Source organism: Semicossyphus pulcher, unplaced genomic scaffold, assembly GCF_022749685.1.
Source record: "Semicossyphus pulcher isolate SPU_LCO1_2020_fin unplaced genomic scaffold, fSemPul1.0.p SCAF_1, whole genome shotgun sequence".
NCBI lineage: Eukaryota > Metazoa > Chordata > Actinopteri > Labriformes > Labridae > Semicossyphus > Semicossyphus pulcher.
Genome location: NW_027211603.1, coordinates 35,842,797 through 35,866,437, shown reverse-complemented (window position 1 = coordinate 35,866,437; position 23,641 = coordinate 35,842,797). Strand labels below are relative to the sequence as shown.

General features: G+C 39.5%; 1 protein-coding gene across 1 annotated transcript in view; it reads right to left on the bottom strand.

Annotated features, from left to right (window-relative positions):
• The window catches only part of celf1 (cugbp, Elav-like family member 1), a 91,308-nt gene that overhangs the window by 48,597 nt on the left and 19,070 nt on the right, over positions 1-23,641 (bottom strand). Inside the window, exons 3-11 of the mRNA XM_069662590.1 lie at positions 22,614-22,801; positions 22,304-22,386; positions 21,765-21,813; positions 18,903-19,037; positions 16,726-16,805; positions 14,503-14,664; positions 14,294-14,363; positions 13,879-14,011; positions 13,482-13,621 (exon numbers count right to left, since the gene is read on the bottom strand). Coding sequence (XP_069518691.1) covers positions 13,482-13,621; positions 13,879-14,011; positions 14,294-14,363; positions 14,503-14,664; positions 16,726-16,805; positions 18,903-19,037; positions 21,765-21,813; positions 22,304-22,386; positions 22,614-22,801 — 1,040 coding nt within the window. The remainder of the gene's footprint in view (positions 1-13,481; positions 13,622-13,878; positions 14,012-14,293; positions 14,364-14,502; positions 14,665-16,725; positions 16,806-18,902; positions 19,038-21,764; positions 21,814-22,303; positions 22,387-22,613; positions 22,802-23,641) is intronic.

Here is a 23,641-nt window from a genome sequence, read left to right as displayed (position 1 = left end):
TGGCCCCATACAAGCACTAGTTAAATGCATTGAACAAATCAATGAGTGGATGTGCCATAATTTTCTTCAGTTGAACAAAGACAAAACTGAGGTAGGGTTTTTTGGAGCTAAGGAGGAGCGATTAAAAGTCAGCGCACAGCTTCAGTCATTAGTGTTGAAAACCACTGACTAGGCCAGAAATCTGGCTGTAGTTATGGACTCAGACCTGAATTTTCAAAGCCACATCAAAACAATTACAAAGTCGGCCTACTATCACCTATAGAATATATCCAGGATTAAAGGACTTATGTCTCAGCAGGATCTAGAAAAACTGGTCCATGCATTTATCTTCAGTCGACTCGATTACTTTAACAGTGTCTTTACAGGTCTCCCTAAAAAATCAATCAGACAACTGCAGCTGATTCAGAACACTGCTGCTAGAGTCCTCACTAAGACCAAGAAAGTAGATCACATCACTCCAGCTCTGAGGTCTTTACACTGGCTCCCTGTCTGTCAGAGAATAGACTTCAAAACACTACTGCTGGTTTACAAAGCCCTAAATGGTCAAGGGCCAAGATACATTTGTGATCTACTGACACAGTACGAACCATCCAGACCCCTCAGGTCGTCAGGGTCAGGTCTGTCCCCAGAGTCAGAACCAAACATGGAGAAGCAGCATTCAGTTTTTATGTTCTGTATATCTTCAACAAACTCCCAGAAACATGCAGGTCTGCTGAAACACTTTCTTCTTTTAAATCAAGCCTGAAGACTCACCTGTTCACAGCTGCTTTTTATTAAACTATTTTAATACATTTATTTAAACTGTTCTAATTATTTATATCTGCACTGTAGCTTTTACTTTTTTTTAATTTTTAATTTTTTTATACTTTGGCTTCTGTTTTTACTTTATCTTCACTTTGCTTTTTAATGTCTTGTTTTATGATGCGTTTCTTTGCTTTTGTTGTTCTGTGTAAAGCACTTTGAATTGTCTTGTTGCTGAAATGTGCTGTATAAATAAACTTTCCTTGCCTTGCCTAGCATTGAGGACACCATTAATCCTGACCAAATCTCCAACTCCATTTGCAGAAATGCAGCCCCAAACTTGCAAGGAACCTCCACGATGCTTCACTGTTGCCTGCAGACACTCATTATTGTACTGCTCTCCAGCCCTTCGGCGAACAAACTGCCTTCTGCTACAGCCAAATATTTCACATTTTAACTCATCAGTCCAGAGCACCTGCTGCCATTTCTCTGCACCCCAGTTCCTATGTTTTCATGCATAGTTGAGTCACCTAGCCTTGTTTCCATGTCAGAGGTATGGCTTTTTGGCTGCAACTCTTCCATGAAGACCACTTCTGTCCAGACTTCTCCGGACAGTAGATGGATATACCTGGGTCCCACTGCTATCTGCCAGTTCTGAGCTGATGGCACTGCTGGACATCTTCCCATTTGAAAGGGAAATAAGCTTGATGTGTTTTTCATCTGCTGCACTTAGTTTCCTTGGCCGACCACTGCATCTACGATCCTCAACGTTGCCCGTTTCTTTGTGCTTCTTCCAAAGAGCTTGAACAGCACATCTTGAAACCCCAGTGTGCTTTGAAATCTTTGTGTGGGAGAGACCTTGCTGATGCAGTATAACTACCTTGTGTCTTGTTGCTGTGCTCAGTCTTGTCATGGTGTATGACCTGTGACATGAAACTTCCACAACCTCACCTTGGTAGCAGAGTTTGGCTGTTCCTCACCCAGTTTTAAGCCTCCTACACGCTGTTTCTGTTTCAGTTAATGACTGTGTTTCAACCTACATGTGAAATTGATGATCATTAGCACCTGTTTGGTATAATTGGTTGATCACACACCTGACTATAATCCTACAAAATCCCTGACTTTGTGCAAGTGTACCTGTAAGAATTGATGCTGGTTTGAAAGAAAAGGGTAGTAACACCAAATATTGATTTGATTAGATTTTTCTTTTGTTCGCTCACTTATTATTTTGTAAATTGATAAAAATAAACAATTATTATTTATATTTTTGAAAACTCTAAGCACAGCTGTTCACAACTGGCATTAATGAGCCTCTCAGATGGGTCTTCAGTGGCTTTTGATCGAATCTCATTTTCCCGCTCTGAATGCAAATAAACGCTGAGCCTCATTCACCTTCATTAAACTTTAAAAACATCATATAATAAAAAAAGAAAAACGTGGACAGCTGCTGTGCATGAGCACAGAGGGAGGGAGGGAGCAGGTGAGTACTGACTGACATGACGACGTGATATAAAACATATAAAGATAAAACACAGAACTGAAGAGGAGCATTATGCTTCATGAGAAACTGCAGCGCAGATTGGAGTCTCTATTAACGGTGACAGACAAAAAGATCCACGTAATTAAAACACAGATCCATGTCATGAAACATCTGTCTCCTCCCCGCGCTGCATTTATATAAATTATGACGAACTGCTTATGGTTCACAGCTCCGACGACATAGTTTATACTCTAAAGAGGCGCTCTGACAGTGCCGTCTAACCCTCCTCCCTTGTCAGTTGGAGAAAAAAATGAAAGGCAGTCTCTCTCACACAGAATAAATACACACATGATCTGTCTGTATTTCGTGCACACCTGGCTCTAATGCATAAACTACATATTTAATCAGACAGGAATAACAGACACTTTAAAATTAAGTCAGACGCACGCTGATGACGTCAGACGCTGTGAGGTTGGCTGTTACCAGATAATCATTGTTTTACTACGGTTTTAGTAGTCCTAAACGTTTGGCTCTGTTATAACTTCTTGCTTCCCAGGTGCCACTGTCTGTAACATTACGGACAGAGCCTTTTAAGTCCTTGCAACTTAACCAGAAATCACCAAAGTCATAATCCACGTAGGTCTAAATGATATCCCTAAACAGCAGTCTGGTCCCATCCCCTCCTTTGACCGCGGTTGTGTGGCTTCAGTAAGCTGATAGCGTTGCACACCTAGCTCTAATCTGCTGTTCATATGGAACCAAGATCCTATCACTCCCTTACAAATTCTTTAACTCATGAAATCATAAGGTTAAATAGCTGCTCTGGAGTTTTAGTCATGTACAACTCTGTAAACACCGCCAGGTCCAGTAGCAATACACACAGCTTGCTACTGTCATCTCCACCTCCCATGGCTGTTCAGTGTTCCCCCTGTCAGCCACCCCTGGTTCCTACAATTATCTGCAGCATGCCTTATTATCCTGGAAGGCCACAAGGGCGAGATAATATTACAAAGATCTGATTTAAACAGCACCTGCTGACTTTGAATTCACACATTGCTCAAGATGTCATAGAAAAGGTGGATGAATTGCATTTCTTCATAAGAACAAGTTAATCTGTAAAACTGTGTCTCTCGATGATTTCTCAACTTTTGAATGTTTAGCTGTGGTTGTTAAATCTGATGTTCCTGCATTGCTAAATACAGTATATCATCCGCCTAAACTAAAAAAATATTTTATTGATGAATTTGCAGAGAAATCTCCATCGACAATGACTGCATTGTCATTTCTGGTAACTTCAATATTCATATCGACAGCATGTTATAGGGCCCACACATAAACAAGGACACACCCTCGACCTCATTCTCACTAAAGGCTTCAATATAGCAATAATAGTTACTGATATTTGCATTTTCTTTAATATGAACCAGTGTTTCCGCTAGGATTTTTTTCATCAGCAGGGTTGGAGGTTTTGTGTGCATGTGCACATCATATCAAAACTATTGCTGTCAGGTAATTAAAAAATAATAATATAATTCATTACAGGCTTTGTAATTAATTGAACGCAATTAATCGCATATCAATGATTTCTGTGAGAAGCACAACACATGTAGACTTACTCAGTCTGGATTAGCCTCTTTCTAGATGCTTATTTTCCTTCCACAGTTTAATTGTACTCTCTTCTTCACCTTATTAAGTTTTATTTCACAAACTACTTTAATCTGATCACTTTGCTTTGCTTCAGTCCCCCCAACACACCTGCACCTCTGCTCTCTGCACAGCTTCTGGCCCCGCCCCCGCTTCTGTCTGTCTCTCTGTCTGCTGTGTTGACTGCCTTCATCAGCAGTCTGTTTAATTAAGTCACAAAAGTTAAATATTTTCTCTCGCAATTCAGTTCTCACAGCACGTGAGCCGCGTACGCATGAGGGACGTTATTGATGATGTAACGATCAAAACGATCGATCGTTACCAAATGACATCTGCACCTTTTAAAAGCTTTATAAACAGCGCCAATCAATGAATTTATGAGTAGGGAGGTATGTTAGATAAACAACAGCACTACAATATTGTGGCAGGGAGATCGCCAGGGAGCTGAAAGTTTGATACTGAGCGCACAGCTGATAAAGGCACGTGGATTGTTTACACTGCATTACAGAACTGCATATGATTCTGTGTGGACAGAGAGCGTCTGATGTCAGTGAGGCGGAGCGGACCCTCTTTTGCCGTTAGAACACTGTGTGAGGAGTAAACTGGTCCCGCTGTTGTTTATTTGGTTGCCAAGACGAGTGATTGATGTCCTGTGACTCCTGTCACCCGTGCTCCTCCTCAACGAGGACAGAGGGCAAACGACCGTTCATTTGGAGCAGAAATCTCCATGGTCTTCTAGTTGCGACTTCAGGACATGTTATAGAAATCTGAAGCTGTGGCGCCACACTGCGGTCAAGCCAGCCGTGGTTTGCGTTTCCTTGGTCAAATCAGCTGCACCTTTTTTTCCAGTGCGCAAATGATCCAACGTTTACGGTAATCGTAATGAAACCGCTCTGAAGAGCTGCTGGTAGTGAATTTGGGGCAGACTGCTGTCTCATAATCAGACCCATGAAACATACGATACTTTTACAGTAATTATTCCTGGTAATAAACTGAAGGTATCAAGAAGGTATCCTTCCGGATTTCAAAGTAAAGGACGACGTGAGAAAAAAACAAAAAAACATTGTTTCCATAAGTAGCTCAAGATACATATACTGCTGAACTTAGTACTTCCTAGACTACTTGTATAACAACTATGAAGTTCTTTTACTGTGTACTTTTCGAGTAATACTTTGTCAAAATCCTTAACAGAGAACAAGAATAAGGATGCTTCACCCAACTTTGATGTGGAATAAAAACCTTATTTTCCATAAGTAGTCCAAGATTCATATACTGCTGAACTAAGTACTTCCTAGAGTACTTGCATGAATAATATGGAGTACTTTTAGTGAGTACTTTTCGAGTAATACTTTGTCAACATCCTTAGTAGTAGTCTAGGAAGTACTAAGTTCAGCAGTATATGTATCTTGGACTGCTTATGGAAAATAAGGTTTTTATTCCACATCAAAGTTGGGTGAAGCATCCTTATTCTTGCTTTCTGTTAAGGATGTTGACACAGGATTACTCGAAAAGTACTCAGTAAAACTACTTCATAGTTGTTAGACAAGTAGTCTAGGAAGTACTAAGTTCAGCAGTATATGTATCTTGGACTACTTATGGATAATAAGGTTTTTATTTCACATCAAAGTTTGGCGAAATATCCTTATTCTTGCTCTCTGGTAAGGATTTTGACACAGGATTACTCGAAAAGTACACAGTAAAAGTACTTCATATTATGCATGCAAGTAGTGTAGGAAGTAATAAGTTCAGCAGTATATGTATCTTGGACTACTTATGGAAAATAAGGTTTTTATTCCACATCAAAGTTTGGCAAAATATCCTTATTCTTGCTCTCTGTTGATTTTGACACAGGATTACTCGAAAAGTACACAGTAAAAGTACTTCACAGTAGTTATACAGGTAGTCTAGGAAGTACTAATTTCAGAAGTATATGTATCTTGAGCTACTTATGGAAACAATGTTTTTTTATTTTTTTATCAAGTCGTCCTTTACTTTGAAATCCGGAAGGATACCTTCGTGATACCTTCAGTTTATTACTGGGAATAATTACTGTAAAAAGTATTGTATGTTTCATGGGTCTGATTGTGAGGCCGCAGTCTGCCCCAAATTCACTACCAGCAGCTCTTCAAGCGGTTTCATTACGATTACCATAAATGTTAGTGCATTTGCGCACTGGAAAAAGGTGCGGCTGATTTGACCAAGGAAACGCAAACCACGGCTGGCTTGACCGCAGTGGCGCCACGCTCATTTCCAAAAAAGTTTTAACACAGGCAACAAATAATATATAATTTTAATAATTATAATTTTTGTCAACTAAATCGTAAATATTGTTTTTCAATTTACAACACCATCAAGAAATAAGAATATTTCAAATGTGATCAATCTGGTAAAAATGTGCAAATATTTCAACCATCAGTAGTCTACCTGTGATTATAGGAAAGGGTACAAAAAGACAAAATATATTTAGGTGCACTCTGCTCTTAAGCCCATTTGCCCGAGCCAGACGCTTGGCATCTTCTCTTGCCTGCAGGTTCATTCATGTTTGGGTTCTGGTTCTGAGCTGTGGAAACTCTCAGGATGGAGTGAAGGTGTGTAGTACTTTCATATGGCCTGGGAACTTGCTGTGCTGTTAAACACCCAGAGGCTTGTCTTTAACTCCATGTCCAACATTTATTAATATCAAACGGCGTACTGCGTAGTCCACATTACATGCATAACACACTCCTTGACCCGGAACTCATTGACCATATATTACTCCACCCACATATACTGGTAAGTATGTTAAAAGACTAAGTGTGCAGCACTATACTACATCCTTCTTTCTTTGTATTTTGGATTTGCTACAGTAAACAGTAACATGTCTCGTTACTTTTTTTCTATTTAAGTGATACATTTTCTTTAACACCAGAACATATGAACATAGATCTCATATAAGTACAAATGACCTGTAACTCATCTGTTACTGTTTTGAGATTGTTGACATGACTGAAATGTCTAGAAGGATCATATCTTGTCATATCTGTCCTCTCTTGGCCAAGAACAGAAAATAACATTACTTCTTTTAACACATTCTGACATGTTTCTTTTCTCCATTCCTTTTCTTTATTTTCTTTATCTTAATAATAATTGGAAGAAATAGAAGTTGCTAGTCTCTGACCCTCCTCAGTTGGAGGACGAGCTAGTGCCGGCTCATCAGAAAGTCTTTGTACTTCTCAGGTGGTGGAACAACACGACCACTCCTGGTTTGAGGTAGCCTTGGCGAGGATGACATCTCAGCAATGTCTGTCGTACTTGCCACCGGTGTGCTGAGTTGCTCATCATCCATCAAGTCTGGTTCTGAATTCATCTGGAGCTGTGTGGTGCCTTTCTCGGATGGCACCTGTTACGTCTGTCGTGTTGAAAAGTACAGCCTGGGTTTGGCTCTGAAAGTCGCTTTGCCCCTCGGTTGTAGTACTGCTGCTGTCTTTTTTTCAGATTTTGTAGAGTTGAGTGAACATCTTTAGGCAGTGCAGGCTAGAGAACTTCGCTGGAGCTAGGTAGAGTGCCGTGTGTGATGTTTTGTCCATAATGTTCAAAACCTCTGGGTATTTTGAGTAATAGTCAACTATGAGCAGAAATGACTGACCTTTTATTTCAAAGATGTCAACTCCCACTTTAAGCCAAGGAAGTTCAGGGATGTCATGTGATATTAATGGCTCCTTCTGGTTTTTGGGCTGGAATTGCTGGCATGTTCCACAGGTCTCAACCATTTGCTCTGCGTCCTTTGGCAATCCTGGCCAGTACCAGTGTTTCCTAGCCAGTGCTTTGGTCCTCTGCATGCCTTGATGAGCTATGTGTAGCTTTTGCAACATGTCTGTTCACATTGTGCTAGGCGGGATTATCCTGTCCCCTGCAAACATTACTCCCTCTCTCACTGACGCTGTGTGTCTGATGGGACAGTATTGTGTCAGTAGTGCGTCTACCGGTTTCCTGTGCCAGGGCCAACCATGTTTGTGCATGTCTTGCAACAGCTGCAGTGTTTGTTCTTTCTTTGTTTCACTCTTTAGCTGTTCTAGTACATCTGTACTTAAGGCATCTGTTAGTTCCAAAGCGTAGACCACTTTCTCGTCAGTGATGTCAACTAGTGTTGTGGGTTGTTCTTGAATGACTGCCTGTGAGAGTGTGTCTGCACTCAGTTGATCTTTACCTGGTGTGTAGGTGACATCTATGTCATATCATTGTAGCTGGAGCAGCATTCTCTGTAGTCTGGATGGAGCTGTCCCCAGTGGCTTTCTCAGTATGTTTTCCAGTGGTTTGTGATCTGACTGAACATTAACCTTCACTCTATACACATACTGAAGGAACCTTTTGACAGAGAAGACTATGGCCAAGAGCTCCTTCTCTATTTGTGCCTAATTATTTTCTGTCTCTGTCAGTGCCCTTGATGCATAGGCTATCGGGTGGCCCTCTTGCATGAGACACGCCCCCAGCCCATCTTTAGATGCGGCAGCCGGTATGACGAGCTGTTTCTTAGGGTCAAAGAATCTGAGCACAGGAGCAGTCACAAGGGCATCTTTCAGTTTCTTGATTGTGGCCTCATGTTCATGTTGCCACTGCCACGCATTATCCTTCCATAGCAGCTGCCTAAGTGGCGCTGTTACGGTGGCCTCGCCCGGGATGTACTGAGCTAAGTACTTTGTCATGCCCAGCATCCGTTCTAGTCCTGCTTTGTCAGTAGGTGATGGTATCCCAGTAATGGCTTTAACTTTTTTTAGATCTGGCTTAACACCCTCTGAAGTGACGATGTGGCCCATGTAGTTGACACTACTCATCTTATACTATATTTTGTCTTTGTTGAATTTCACTTTAGCCTCTTTTGCTCTGGCCATCACCTTTTATATGATCTTGTCATGTTCTTTTTCTGTAGCTGCTGCGATGATCATGTCGTCATCTATGATGTTGACTCCTTGGATGTCTCCGAATGTCTTACAGCTGCATTGCTGGAAGACTTCACTCGCTGATTTGATCCATAACAGCAGCCTTTTGAACCGATACCTTCCCCAAGGTGTATTGAAAGTGCAAAGCAGCGATGACTCCTTGTCTAACTTCACTTGCCCATATCCGTCCTTTTCATCAAGTACTGTGAATATTTTCTTGTCAGCGAGTTATCACTGCCAGTGGTATTTTTCTGCAGCCATGTATAACTGGTGTGGCCTTGGGGTCTGTACTATGGTACTCTCCAGAAAACCGCCCTAAACCTTCAAAGACTGTTGGGTGCTGGGCAAGCAACTCATCTTTTATTGTTGGAAATGTCACGTTCAGTGAGTCTATGTCAGTCCTTTTCACTAGAATCAGTTCTTCACACGCATCGCTCCCTAGGACGGGTATGGATGAGTGCCTTGATACGTAGAATGGGAGACTTGCCTGAGCCTTAGATGTGTAGCATTTGAGTGGGAGTATACCTTCTGGCCTCAGCCTTGTCCCTCCATAAGCCACCAGCATTGTCCTTGTGGGCTGTAGCTGCAAGTGCACTCTTTTTTCATGTCTGGCCTTTCTTTTCATGGACTAAACACCTTTAGTGGCAGAACATTGGCTTCTGCTCCTGTGTCCAGCTTAAACTTGACAGTCATGAAGTCAACGTTTACCTCTGAATACCAGGACTTATCTGCATTACGATCCAGCTGATTAATGTTCACTGTTCCTATAAACAAAGTGTCTATGTCCGGACTTACTTCACGCACTGCCTTTCCATGCTGTGTGTTGCCTGACCCACACATCTTTGCATAGGGGTTATGCTTTCCACACTTGTGACAGGATACTCCATTTGCTGGACAATTGCCTCGGCTGGTGAGATTTCCCATACCTATTACCCGCATGTTCATGTACACTGTTCTGTGTGTGTTGAACTGGTTGTTTTCGCCCTTTGAGGTCTGGTCGATTTTCTTAATTTTTTTTCTTGTTTACAGCGTGTACCACTCTCTCCTGGGAAGCCGTACTCATTGCTTGCATTTGTGCTCTAGCAGTCTCTGCAGCTCAACATGTGTCTATGGCCTTCTCCAGTGTAAGATTTGGTTCTCTTAAAAGTCTCTCTTTCAGGAGCTGATCATTCATACTAAACACAACCTTGTCTCTGATCATGTCGTTTTCTGTCGATTCCATAGTCGGCAAAAAGCCGTGTGAACTCCGCTCAGTCTGCGCAGTTAGGAACACACCAGTGGAGATCTGGTTTGTCATTGATGGCAACATGAAAAGTGACCCAAGTTTCCGTACAGCATCTGAGTCTACCACAGACCTGCGTCTGGCTTGGAAAGCTCTCACTGCATCTTTCATGTCCGTGATCACACGGAGGCTGGAGGTTTAGCGGGGTGATTATGCCTAGTTACATCGCACAGAAATGCCATCTCACACAGCCGGTGCTTGCAGGTCTTGATTGGCGCGCCCGCTTTGTTGTATCAGTGGTGTGCATGCTGTATACCGGTGGGTCAGTTATGATAGACATATGATATTATCTCGAGGGCCAGATATAATTGTATCGTGAGGCGGGCATGGCCTTGAGTTTGAGACCCCTGTCCTAAGAATTTGATAAGGTTTGTAGAAAAATCTGTAACCTTTCTTTAGAGGACGTGCCCGTGGCAGCGCAGCAAAATACCATTCACCACAATGCCATGCCATAAAAATTTAAGCTGTTATAACTCGGTTTTGCATGTCATTTTTGCACCAAATTCCATGTGGTTGAAAGGAGTCTTATCACTTCTGTATATGACATTTTCACATTAGTCACAGCACCACCTAGTGGCAAGAAGAAGTTGCTGCTTTTATATTATGAATTACAATTCTTTCAAGGTTGGCCGTAACCCCTTAAATTTAGGTCCATCCTAAGACCTTTACCATAACCCATTATGAACCATTATGAAACTAACAAGTTCATGTCTCACCCTATTGCCATAGCAACAGCCTTAACACATTCATATAGCAATATTCAGTTATGGTAATAGCGCCACCTATTGTCAACAGGATATGTCACGTTTTACACTACAAGCCACTCCTCCAAGGCGGTAAACATATCAACCTCAAAATTTGGTTAAGAAATCCATCCCAGAAAATCTGTGAGATTTAGTCAGAGGGTGTGTCCTCAGTGGGAAATATCTAACATGGATAAAGAACTAAGGGACTACATTCATGCGTACACTTTCAATACCAGTCTTCCGGCCACTCAAAGCGCTTTTTCACTACATATCACATTCACCCATTCTCACACTGATGATAAGTGCCCATCGCCAATCAGTATCTATACACATTCATACCCAATGGCTATGCCTTCGGGAGCAATTTTTGGGTTCAGTGTCTTGCCCAAGGACAATCCGAAATGTGACTGTAGCAGTCAGGGATCAAACCCCCAACCTTCTGATTGAGAGACGACAGACTCCACCTCTGAGCCATGGCCACCAAACTATAAAATTTGGACTATAATTTTATAGTTTGTATCATATAGGCTTTTTAACAATGAGGGGATTTGAACGTCAAACATATTTAATGGCATCTTTAGGTTATTTGAACCCACTCTGGAGTATCCATAGCTAACCCATACGTGGAGATAAGAGATTAGATGCAGGTTCAGCTAGATATAAAATAACATCATCTGCATACAGTGATGTTTTATGTTGTTATCAATTTATTGTCAGTCCCTTTGTTATTATCGTCTCTAATAAGATGTGCTAGTGGTTCAAATCAGATATCAAACAACAGGGGTGAGAGAGAGTAACCCTATCCCATTAACTTTAATTTATTAGAATATAAGGTTTGAATCCACTTTATAAAATTGGGGCAAAATTTGAATTATTTGTTTGGATACTTGATCGAATTTACTTATACCTTTTAAGCATCCAGAGATAGTATCATATCCTCCTGGACTTCTGAGTGAGTCCACTCCATCCAGATGATGTGTACGTTTGTCACTTCTTATAAAAGGATCCCTTCAGTTCAGTCAGTCCTCCATCTGGGTGCTGGAATGACCTTTTTCTTTACAAAGCCAATAGCTTTGGTAGCATCCACAAACTCCTTCTCCTCATTGTTGTGGCAGAACCTATCCAGGAAGAAAATTCCATAGCAGATTCCTGGCCTCCGTGAAAGCCACTCTGGCCTTAGCAACATTGGCTGTGTAGTCCGGAAATATAGTGATTGGGTTCATTTATAGTTGAGTTGTCCTGCATGTTCACTGGCTTTCCTCAGGATGTCTATGGCGTCCCGAGGAAAGTCTGCACCTCTATCTCCGTCTGTAAAACCTCATGAAGGAGTTTGGAAACAGCTGAAAACTTGATCCTGACTGCTGAGGTACCCCCCTGATCTGTATGTTCCCTCTCCACTTCCTCCCCTCCAGGTCCTCACATTTTTCTTGTAAATCTTTTACTTGTATTTTGAGGTCTGTAACGACACTTCTTCATCAGACCATATTGACAGTTTGGCTGCAACGGTTTGTACATGAGCTTTTACCTGGTCGATTTCTATGCAGATTACGGCTGTGTTTTCAGTTATTTCAGTTTTTACTGCCTTTATTTCCTTTGTAAGGGACTCAAAATCATCCAAGAAAGCACTCTTCAGCTCTTCTCTTATTACAGAACATTGACCAATTTGATGTCCATAGTGGATTTTACTGAAGGTGAAGGTGGGGCCTGATCCTTGTCTAAACTCTTAGGAGGAGGTGTCATCTTACGCCATTTATGGCTCTTTAGCGCCCCAATACACTATCCCTTTTATAAGGAAACCTCTACTGCACTGTAAATCTTTAAGATAAAGTGTTCTGTCTCATAGTAATTGAGTCCAAGTGTTAAAACTGTGTCTTATATTAGTCTCTTTCTCATTTTTACACTTGGATAAAATGAAATGTTTTCAATATAATCTAAGATTTTAGTCATGTTTCAAGCAAAAAGTGATGTTCAATGATGTGAAAATTGTCAACAACCAATAGAACTACAAAGCATCAAACAGGAAGCAGCAAATGGGATAGAACCTGGAGGGGCTCTGGGAAGAGCTACTGTTACCACACTGAATGTGACACCAAAGATGGACACTTGCTTACCATTAGGACACCATGTTAGCGAAACAAAACAGCTAGATTGTGATACCATTAACCATCCACAATAAGTGAAAGGTGTACATAGTGTATATATTTATTATTATTATTATTATTATTATTGTATTTTATTGTCTTTTTGTCTTGCCTTTTTTTATCCATCACTTTTTTTCCCATCCTTTACTTTGAGCTGTTGTAACAAGTTTCCCCCAATGGGGGATCAATAAAGTCTATCTTATCTTATCTTATACAAACCCATTTTACATTTTGTCCTTTATCACTGCAGATAATAAATTAATGCACACACACAATGACAGCTGTGGCCAAAAGCTGCTTCTGATTCTGCTTCACTGTTAGTTTTTTGTCTTGTTTATTTCCACCAGGAGCAGCTTGGTAAAAATCTTGACAGCAAACTACTGAAGTTGTAGTCTTGTAAATATTGACCCTGCAAGATACCCAGTGTTTGTAAAATGTCGAGTCTGTGACTATAAAGCCTTTATATGTATGAGTGTTAGACTTTAGCCCTTTAACTGTCTTGTAGTGTATTGAAGGCTTAAAGATCAGTACCTGCCAGGGAGCCCATGTTCAGGCCTGCTCCAGCACCAGCAGCCAGAGACTGCAGCGCCCCCAAAGAAGCCATGGTGTTCACTGAAGAGTTGCAGCTGGAGGTGGGGGATGAGCCTGCTTGGGAAATATTTACTGTTAATGTTATGATAATTATAGAGAATTAGAAACACAACTAGAGAATAGAAGTGGTTTAACAGTGTTGCAGAACAAGCCCCAGTAATGAGATCCATGATAAAGTTTAAAGCATTACTGTTGGATAATAGACTGTTGTTTAATATAGTTTATTTATGCATTAGATTGCTTTTATATAATATATCTTAGAAAATTGTGAAACAGTGGAAGTAGAACTTCAGAGACTGTGTTAACCTTGTGTACCTTAAGTTTGAAAAAGTATTATTGTTTTTTACCTGAACTTGTTAGTGCACTTAGTGGGCTACTAGATGTTGCCATGGCGTTGGAGCCTGTGGGCGTGGCCTGTGTGGCAGTTGCTGCTGCTGCTAAGGCAGCCAGGTTCTGCATGGCATTAAGACCTAACAAACACACAGGGATAAGGTCAAGACTTTCACCCACTACTTCTTCTGACCACTATTGTAAATAACAAAGTTCCCCCGAGGATAAATAAAGTATTTCTGCTTCTGATAAAAAACAATATATAGGTATTCTCGAGGTTTCTGGCTGTACCAAACCCTGAAGCCCCCACTGAGATTGTCATTCAGCTAACGATACATATTCACACACATTTAAATCGTACTCCTACATGACTGCATGTTATTTTATGATGGTATGTCTTTGGCACATAAGTGTGGGTTTACCTGAAACAGGGTGCAGGTTGTTAAGTGCGTTCCCTGAGGAGGCTGACTGCTGCAGCAACTGTAAATAGAGCTAATGCCAGGAGGAGGTATGAAAAACAATGCTGAAGTGAAAGTGACAGTTGGGTTTCAACTGGTGAAATTGCTTTGTCAAAAGGCTTATCATGATATTTTACATAAACACATAAAGAGGTCCTATAAAACACACTTACTGCTAGGTACTGTGGACCTAGGCTGTTAAGGCCAGTGAGATTTCCCCACATGGAGGCAGCACTGAGTTGCTGCATTTGCTGCTGCAACTGTTGGGCCATGCGCTTCTGCTCCTTGTCCTTCTGAGTGTCTGCAAACTTTACCACAATGGGTGATGAACATCCCTTAACACAAACACAGAAAATTGTTTGTACTAGGTTGCTTAATGCATAAATACAAATACTTAAGAAAACAGAATTAACGTGTAACTTAGAGGGAATTACATTGTTTAAAAATTTTGCCTTATTATTATTATTTTTTTTTTTACATATTTGATGTTTTTTTATGATTAATGGGCCTCATTCACTAATATATGCATAGAAATGTTCACAAAATCACCATTGGATTCATGACACGTGCGCACCGGCCTATTTTGTTCTCACCTCCGTGCGTATGTTGAATCAGTGAATCAGAATCATTCTAAATTGACAAGTGCGTGCCCGCAATCTGCAATCTGCATACTACTACGCCCCTATTTCTCTATGCAAGGACATCCGCACGGCGTATCAGGAAGAGAGCGGTGAGCTGAACACAAGTAAAAAGAGGGAAAAGTTGCAAGAGATGGCCTCAACGTGAAAAAAAACCCCAAAAGAATTTCAGCACAGTGGAAATTGTGTCAGAGGTGGAAGCAATAAAAAAACACACTTTTCTGAAGCCGGTTTCAGTGTGTCAGGAGTCACGATGTTGAAAAATAATGAAGCTTGGGCTTCAATAACTGAGGCTGTAAATGCTGTGTGTCCTGAGGTTCAGACCGTGGCTCAGGTGACAAAAGAAAAGTGGTTCGACATGAAGGTGGATGCTAAAAAATAATCGCTGAGCATTAAAAAAGAAAGGAAACAGGTGGAGGAGAAGGACCACCTGATCTGAAAGCGCAGGATGAGAGACTGGCTGCAGTAATTGGTGAGTCATCCATATCTGGAATTTGTCCACGCCCTGAGGGTGAAAGTGATGATATTCAACAAGAATCGTCTCATAAACGTAATTAATTTCATAATTTGTTGTTTTATAATTAACGAGTCAATCTGAAAAAAACCCAAAACATTTTATTCAAATGAAAATACAGTTAATTAATTAGAATTAATAATTTCATTTGGTTAATTCAAGGTTTTAATTGTTGTTGTCTATTAAAGGCTTTTTTTAGATGAATAGTTCAAACATGCCGTGCAATAAGTTATAAGGGTGTGCGTTTACATTTTCTGAGAAAGCCGGTCCTTCATCATTTGTGCGTACGCATTGTCTGAGGAAGTTCTAAAATTGTACAAAGAAACTCAGGTAAGAACATATTGATGAATCCCAGATGTGTGCATCAAACGTTCGTACGCACGGTTTAAGCACAGATATGCGCATATGCACTGTTTGTGAATGAGGCCCAATGGGAGCAAAAAATGTGGGAATTGCTACAGTTAACTGCATCAGCCGTTTCTGCAAAATCAAGCTGTGATGGCTGCAGCGTTGCATCGCTCTTTTCAACTCCACCAGAATCCATTAAGAAACACTTTAATCATGATTGGTCATTTTACCTTAAAGAACACAGGTGATGCTGGTCTACCACTGGCTTGTTCAGTAAATTTGTATGCGTTATTGTTTGACTTCGGTCTTTAATATTGTTGGTTTGGATCCACGACAATATTCCCGAAACACACAATAACACAAAAGAAGTAATTGATTGAGGCAGCAGTAAATCAGCAACTCAAAAATAATGTTTTTGTTAATGGAGTCTGGTGGCTTTGTAGAAAGGCAGATGTAAAAGTTGTTTATTACCATTTAAAATATAGTAAGATGCTGTCTGTAATGTTATCAGACAATTACAATCTGAGCCTGTCAGCGGTTAAAACAAGCACTTTTAGTGGATGTACTTTGATTGTGCACATTCCATTCCCAAAGAGAACATTTCAGCCATCACAGCCCACTTACAGATGCTGGCTGAAACAATCAACTGGAGCAATTCCAGAACAGTTTGTGCCTAATATTCATTGAGACCCCAAAGTTTGTAAAAAATTGGGCAGAGATTTAAAATCTGGGGAAATCCCCTTTAATTGCAAGTTAGATCATTTTCTTTAAAACCTTTAAAAACTGGTTTTAATGATGTTAAACTACAGAAATAATATGTATAATAAACCAATGCATAAATCAAGGTAAAAATTTTAATACACTAGATATTATTTTTGTGTCAAGTTAAAATTCACCTCCATGGTCTGGGACTGATGCATGGACTTGATGGCAGACTGGGCCATTTGTCTAGCTGTGAATGTCACAAATGCACAGCCTAAAGGAGAGAAAAATTGTTTATCATATCATATATATATACAGATGAAGTGAACTTTGACCAAAATTGATTTGCATTTATTTGTGTTGTTTTGATGGCTGCAGCTGTTTTTTATTTTTACTTTTTCATGTTCTCGTTTTCTCTTCGCTCGATATCATGTTGGGTCAGTTTTCAACTTAGTTCTGCACTGAGGCCGAAACAGCATTGCACAATAAAAATGCAAGTTGTTGTTGTTGTAGACTTTAAAGTGGTCTCATTTATGACCCTAACCCTGCACCATAGACAATAACAGCAAAGGCTAAAATTACATTAGTGGGAAGAGAAGAAACAAGGTAGATCTAACATAATAATGCATGATATTAATGATTGTTATAAAAGTTCAAGAGAGTATTGTACCCCTAGGTCAGTTACTGAATTGTGTGATTGTCAGAACATGTACCATCTTTGCTGTATTCTTTAAATTGATTCCACACACCAGATCTCAAGACCAGAAACTTTGTTAAAAATGAGTTTTTCCATCACATAATGGTTGGATAAAATTAGAAGTAATTTTGACTAAAATTAGAAAAAAAAACATTGACTCGGGTAGCTGAACAGAAAACTTAAATATATAATCTGATGACTTGGAAGACTAAAGTATCATCAGTTTTTATTGGCTTAAACTAAAAAAGCTATGGTTTTCTTCAACTAAGATACAGTTTAAGTTCAGCCTCTAGTGTCTTGAGGGATTGGCTGGTGGAACCGCGGAATTGACGTCCTGAAAATTAACACTTGGACATAAATCAGCATGATAAGAGCTAACTATAATGACAGAAATCATGTTTGAGAAAAATGTATTTAATGTATATCTTTATTTTATAGTTTGACCCATGTCCCATGTGTTAACATGGAGGAGTTGGGCTTTATGACCTATACTGCAGCCAGTCAGCAGGGGGCGATAGAGAGGGTTTGGCTTCAATTTAGGGGAGCTGTCGTGTCGACCATCTTTTTACGAAGTCTACTGGCTGAACACACTTTCAAATTTTAGCAAAAGGCATACAAAATAAAACTAATGAAATAAAATGTAATTACATTTATCAAACTGGAGATCTATCTTTGTTGATTAAATTTTCACATATATACATGCATACAAATTTATGTATGCATGAAACTAAAAACAGAGGCCTTGGCAATAGACTGTATAACTGTATAAGTTTGCTAACTCCATCTCTCCAGCTCCAACCTCTCTTTCAAATATGGTCACTTTTGGCACCGAGAAACTAAAATGTGAGAGAGTGACAATGACAAACTTGTCACTTCCACTTGGTATAAATAGTCTATGTTTTCAAATCTACATATGTACATTTTTATTATAAAAATATAATACAAATTGGCAATAGGTACTGCACAGTAATCCTATAAAGCCATAATAAAAAGCAAACCTCAAAAGAGCCACTTATTTAAAGATATAATCTTTAAGTTCTCAGTTTCGTTCTATTTGGAATTGGTGGGGCAAGCATCCCCGATAACCAAACATCTACGGTTGGCTCCCTTTGTCACGGTTGTAACTCTTTTTCTTTTGGCTGATGGTCGCTTTCCTTTTTAAACTGTTTGTCTTCATCTGAGCTTTTTCTTTGGATTTTCACTTATTTTTGAAGTTGTATCTGTCGTCATCGATCTTTTCTTTGTTTGTTCAGCCATAGTAGATTACTGTTTACTCGCAACACTTGCAGAGACTGGAAAAGCAGCCGCTTAGCTCCGCCTACCCTCTCTGGCAGACCAACCACTGCTGGCGTCACCAACTGGGCACCGCTTGTGATTTTTTCCACCAATGTCGCCACAGACACCCAGTCTGTAATAATACTATATACTGCAAATGCAAAGGCTTGCATCAGTGGGCCATAGGCCATCAATCACCATTGTGTTACCTCATTCAGTGACAGATAGTGACTTGACAGACATTTATTTAAATGAAAATCTTTTAATAGATTTATTACTTTAATAAAAAAATGTTTTTTTCTTTATCTAAAGGCATGTTTATTATTTGGTGGCACGCTTAGTACCGAAAAGCCTTTAGTGTTTGTGGGAGTGTGTGCATAACAGCAGAATATGCCCTACCACGGCTGAGTCCATCAGGGCCTCGAAGTATACGGCACTCCTCTATCTGTCCGTATGGGGAGAACATCAGTCGAATGTCGTTCTCATTACACTTCTTTGAGATCATTCCAATAAACAGCTTCCTGTCTTCCACTGCTGTATTGACCACAACACAACATCAAACACACCTGTTCTGTGTCAAGGTAAATGAAGTAATGTAACATTAAGCAAGTACATTTACATATTAAATTAAGGCTCTTCAAATTAAAACATTCTCAAAGACACACAAGTTTAGGACATTTCAAATTCAGAACAGCATCTTCCACCTGATCTGCTGTATGCTGCTTAAAGGAGAGTAAACCATTTTTTAAATCCATTATGAAAAACTAGTCAGGGGCCCATAAACATTTTTCCAGGTTATGTTTGTCATAACTCCTCTTGTTTATACATACCATTAAAAGATGCATCAACAGCATTTTTTTTTACAGGAATTTATTTTGACAGCTTTTCTCGCAGAATCTGAAGCTTGCTAAAGAATGTCTGAATATTTAAGGTGAAACTGCTCTATAAAGTTTTGTTTAATTCACAGGGTCTGGTTGTTCTAGAGAGGAAGAGTAATCTCTATTTAAAGACTATGAATAAGAATGCAAAGTCTGGAGGCACAGGACCAGATTTTTGTATGGAAAGTGTTCTGGTTTACGTTTGTAGTAAGAGTATTATTGATGTCATTAATTACGCTCCGCCTGCTTTTGCTTTCCACGCGGATTGTTTTTCCTTCATACGCCGCAGCCTGCTGATACATGATTGGTCAATATTACTCGGACTACAAGCGTAGCACAAACAGAAACCAGAACACCATCCTTAAATTCCACGTCCCTGCCTACAGATTCTACATAGAAATGTAGAATCTATAGGCTAGAGAGTGGCACAGCACCTGATGGAGGTTTTCTGTCTCGTCCCTTCTTCAGTTTTGTAGATCATTTTGTCATACTCTTCAGTTTTTGAATCGTTTAACCTTTATTGCTTTCTCTGTAAACAAGCCAACGTCAAATCCACCAGACTTCTTTTGGTGGATTAATATGATTACAGTTAGTCCTCCGGATTGTGTGATTAAAGCTGAATCCCTAACAACGGCCTGTTCTTCATAGCAAGGTTATAATAGTTTCACTTTATTTTGTTGTTTTTTTTAAATTTTGTTTTGAGTTTTTATTTTCAGTTTCAGTTTGTTAGTTTAGTTTAATTTTTAGTTTTTGAAAATGCTTAGTTTTGGTATAGTTTGTATTAGTTTTAGTTTTTTGTAATATGGAATACTTGTCAAGTATTGTGAAATAAGAACTCAAAACATCATAAATCATATTGAAGATAATATTTTTATTAACTTATTCCCTCTTCAGTCTGCCATGACTGTCACTGCAAATCTCAACTACACAACAATTCAGGATGTATCTCCATACATCTCAGTGTACCGATCCTCAATAACCTTATCACTTCACATTGCTACTTTTCCCATAATCAATTCAAGTAGAGTTGAACTCCCATATTATTAAAGAGCTTTTTAAAAATATCGAGAGGACAGCCCCCTATAATATAAAAGATATTCATTTCCATACCTATATCTGTGTGACCATCTCAGAACCTGAAAATTACAAACACTAAACATAAATCCTTCTGTAGTGCACTACAAGAGCAGGCTCCATAATAATAATAATAATATCATTTATTTATAGAGCACTTTTCAAAATAAAAGCTACGAAGTGCTTCATAAAAGCAGAAACATTAAACAGGCAGGTCATTAAATCAAATTGTAATCTACAAAAGGTTTTTTACATAGCAGTACGTCAGTGAACACATCACAAATGCACACTGTTCATCGAGGGATTTTGTGTGTATCTTTGCTTCACTGCTTCACCTGCAGCACAGGTGTGTGTGAGTAACAGCAAAACAACAAACGGTGACCTTTTGTTTAGGGATTATTTCTTCAGTTTTTGGACCCAGTACTGCATTATGAAACAGAGTTTATGAAATACCGGTGAGATAACATTCATAGCCTGCAACGTCAGTTATAGTGTAAAGCAGCCGATTGTTATCTAAGGCATCCAACAGCTGGTACTTTCAAAATAAAGGCCAACATGGTCAGACTGAAAGTAGAAAGTGATGTACAGTAAAGGAGCCGATGTGCTGTGAAATATGCACACATACACGTGTAGAAATATTAAAAGCAGACTGACGTGTTTTATAGTAATAGAGCAGATCTCTGTGGACTGATACGCTTTTAGCAGCCCCTCTCCTTGCTGCTGTCACACTCTGTGAAGCTAGCACTGCATCAGTTGTTAAGGTAACGCCCCCCTCCACATCACACTACAGGAAGTCCATACCTCTAATAACTGTACATCAGAGTAAAACGCATCATGATGTGTTGTGTCTTTTCATTATTTTACATCATGATGTTAAACTTTATGTTGGTCCCCGTGCCGAACCGTGGGGGGTGATCCGTGCAGATCACTGGCATATGTGTAAAATTAATTCACAAAAAACAAAAACTAAGGACATTTTCACTATAATTTTATTTCATATTAGTTAGTTTTGTAAACTCCTAATACAGTTTCAGTTAGTTATCGTTTTTTGTAAGGCCTCGTTCTTATTTTTATTTCAGTTAACAAAAATGTTTTTGACAATTTACTTTTCGTAGTTTTGTTTGTTTTCGTTAACTATAATAACCTTGCTTCATAGCAACAGTCTGTTATCGAGTCATAGCAGACCCCGGAATGCTGTAATTAATCTAATCAGAATAAAGTATTTAATACACCCATGTAATAAACAAAGAGATTGCCTGCTAGTATCAAAGGACAGAAGAGACAGACGCATATGCTAAAAAATCCTTACCATTGTTTTTCTCACTGTCAGCTGGCTTCATCTGGATTGGGTGGTGCATCTGAAGGAGGCAAAAGTAACAAACTATTATAATGGAGAAATACACAAATCTGTGTTGTGGGATGCATTTCTGTAATGTTGGCAGGCCTATCATCCATGATATAATTCCAAAAGGTTTTGGAATTGCTCTAGTCGATCGCTGCAGCCGGCATCCACCAAATTGGCTGTAATTGCCGCAATGTAATCCTTTAGGGCAAATACAAGTATGTCCATTAAAAGTGCTTTTATGAAACTGTCAGGCTGTGATTGTTATTCTCAGTATCGAAAAAATAGCTCTCTCTCTCTGTCTGGATCCTTTCGGCAATCTGGTCAAAGAGTAGAATGCTTTTGAAAACAGAAAAAGCTGTTTCACTGCTGTCTTCAAAGACAACAAACAAACATTGTTTTGGATAAAAAAGTAACACAGTAAAACTAACTAACTAACCAGAAGTCCAATTTGTCCTTATAGAGCAACATGCATTAAAAGGGCATTTAAGGAGAATGATACGTACCCCAGGAAGAATCTTCATGTTGTGCAGAGCATTCTGTGCTTCCAAGGCTGATTTGCGAGTATAGTACGTTATAAAACAGCAGCCTGTTGAGGGATGAAATAACACCCGTTTCATACACCTGAGTCAATGACTAGATTTGGCTGTATATGTATACAGTATGCTGTATGAAGGGTATGCCGAGGCCTACAATAATTTGGCATTACTATTGCACCATCATGAGTTTCATATCTTTTAATCTTCTAAATTTAAGAGTTACACATTAGACTTCTTCAGATTCAAATTGTGTGTTAATGTGTTATTAAATGCTGACCTTTGCTTTGTGGTGGATTCTGGGAGCGGTCTCGGAGAACATTAATCTCATAGACTGCTCCATAAGGCTCAAACAGCTCACGAAGCTGCTCTTCAGACCAGGACCGTGGAATCTGTCCTACAAACATCTTAATTGCATCAATGTCTGGTTGGTCTGGGTGGTCTAGAGACCCATTCATCTTCTTCCCACTATAAAAGACAAATACCAGAACATTAGATGGAGGCCTTAAACAAACACTTATAACTCCAACAACAACAGTGGTTACATTTGTCAGGTAACCAGCAGACAATTTTTGGTAAAAAACGTGTGTAGATTAGGGAGGGGCATGAATTCCGAATAGTCATGAATTTGAAAAAAAAATCGCAAAGGTCAATCGACTATTATCTCTTCTTAAATATGTATTGTCCATTGTTTTTACCGCTGTCTGGTTGTGTTGGGATTCTACAGCCAGATGGTGGCTGGAGCGCATCTGAAAGCTGTTTACTAACCTGCGTGAAATAACAAGAGAAGTAGAAAGCATTAGCGCCAGGTGCTGGTAAAAACAGGTGTGGCGCTGTGAGGTGCGGAACGGAGGAAAATGCAGAGACTTTTGCAGCTGTCAACGCGTCGTAAAAAATAAACAAAAATGACGTACAAACTTTTAAATGTAAAAGTAGCATATTATAAGTCTACAACAACTATGCACCATATTACTCAGATTCTCACTATATATGATCCATGTTTGTGTATTATATTTGGAGGATGCCCAGTTTATACCCCGTACCCCGCATTATTGTGATTTAAAATAATGCAGTGTTTTCGCGCACGGGGGCAGTGATCATGGTGGTGTGTGTGTGTGGGGGGGGGGACTATAGTCAAATAGTTTCCAGTGAATATCAAATAGTATTTTTGGTTGAAATGCCCATCCCGACTATAGATATGAACAAACAGGTTTTATTTTCTTCTTTCCATATATCAACATCATTAAAAACCACATCACATACTCCTTTGATCATTCCTATGAGTAAACATATAAGAATACTTATCAC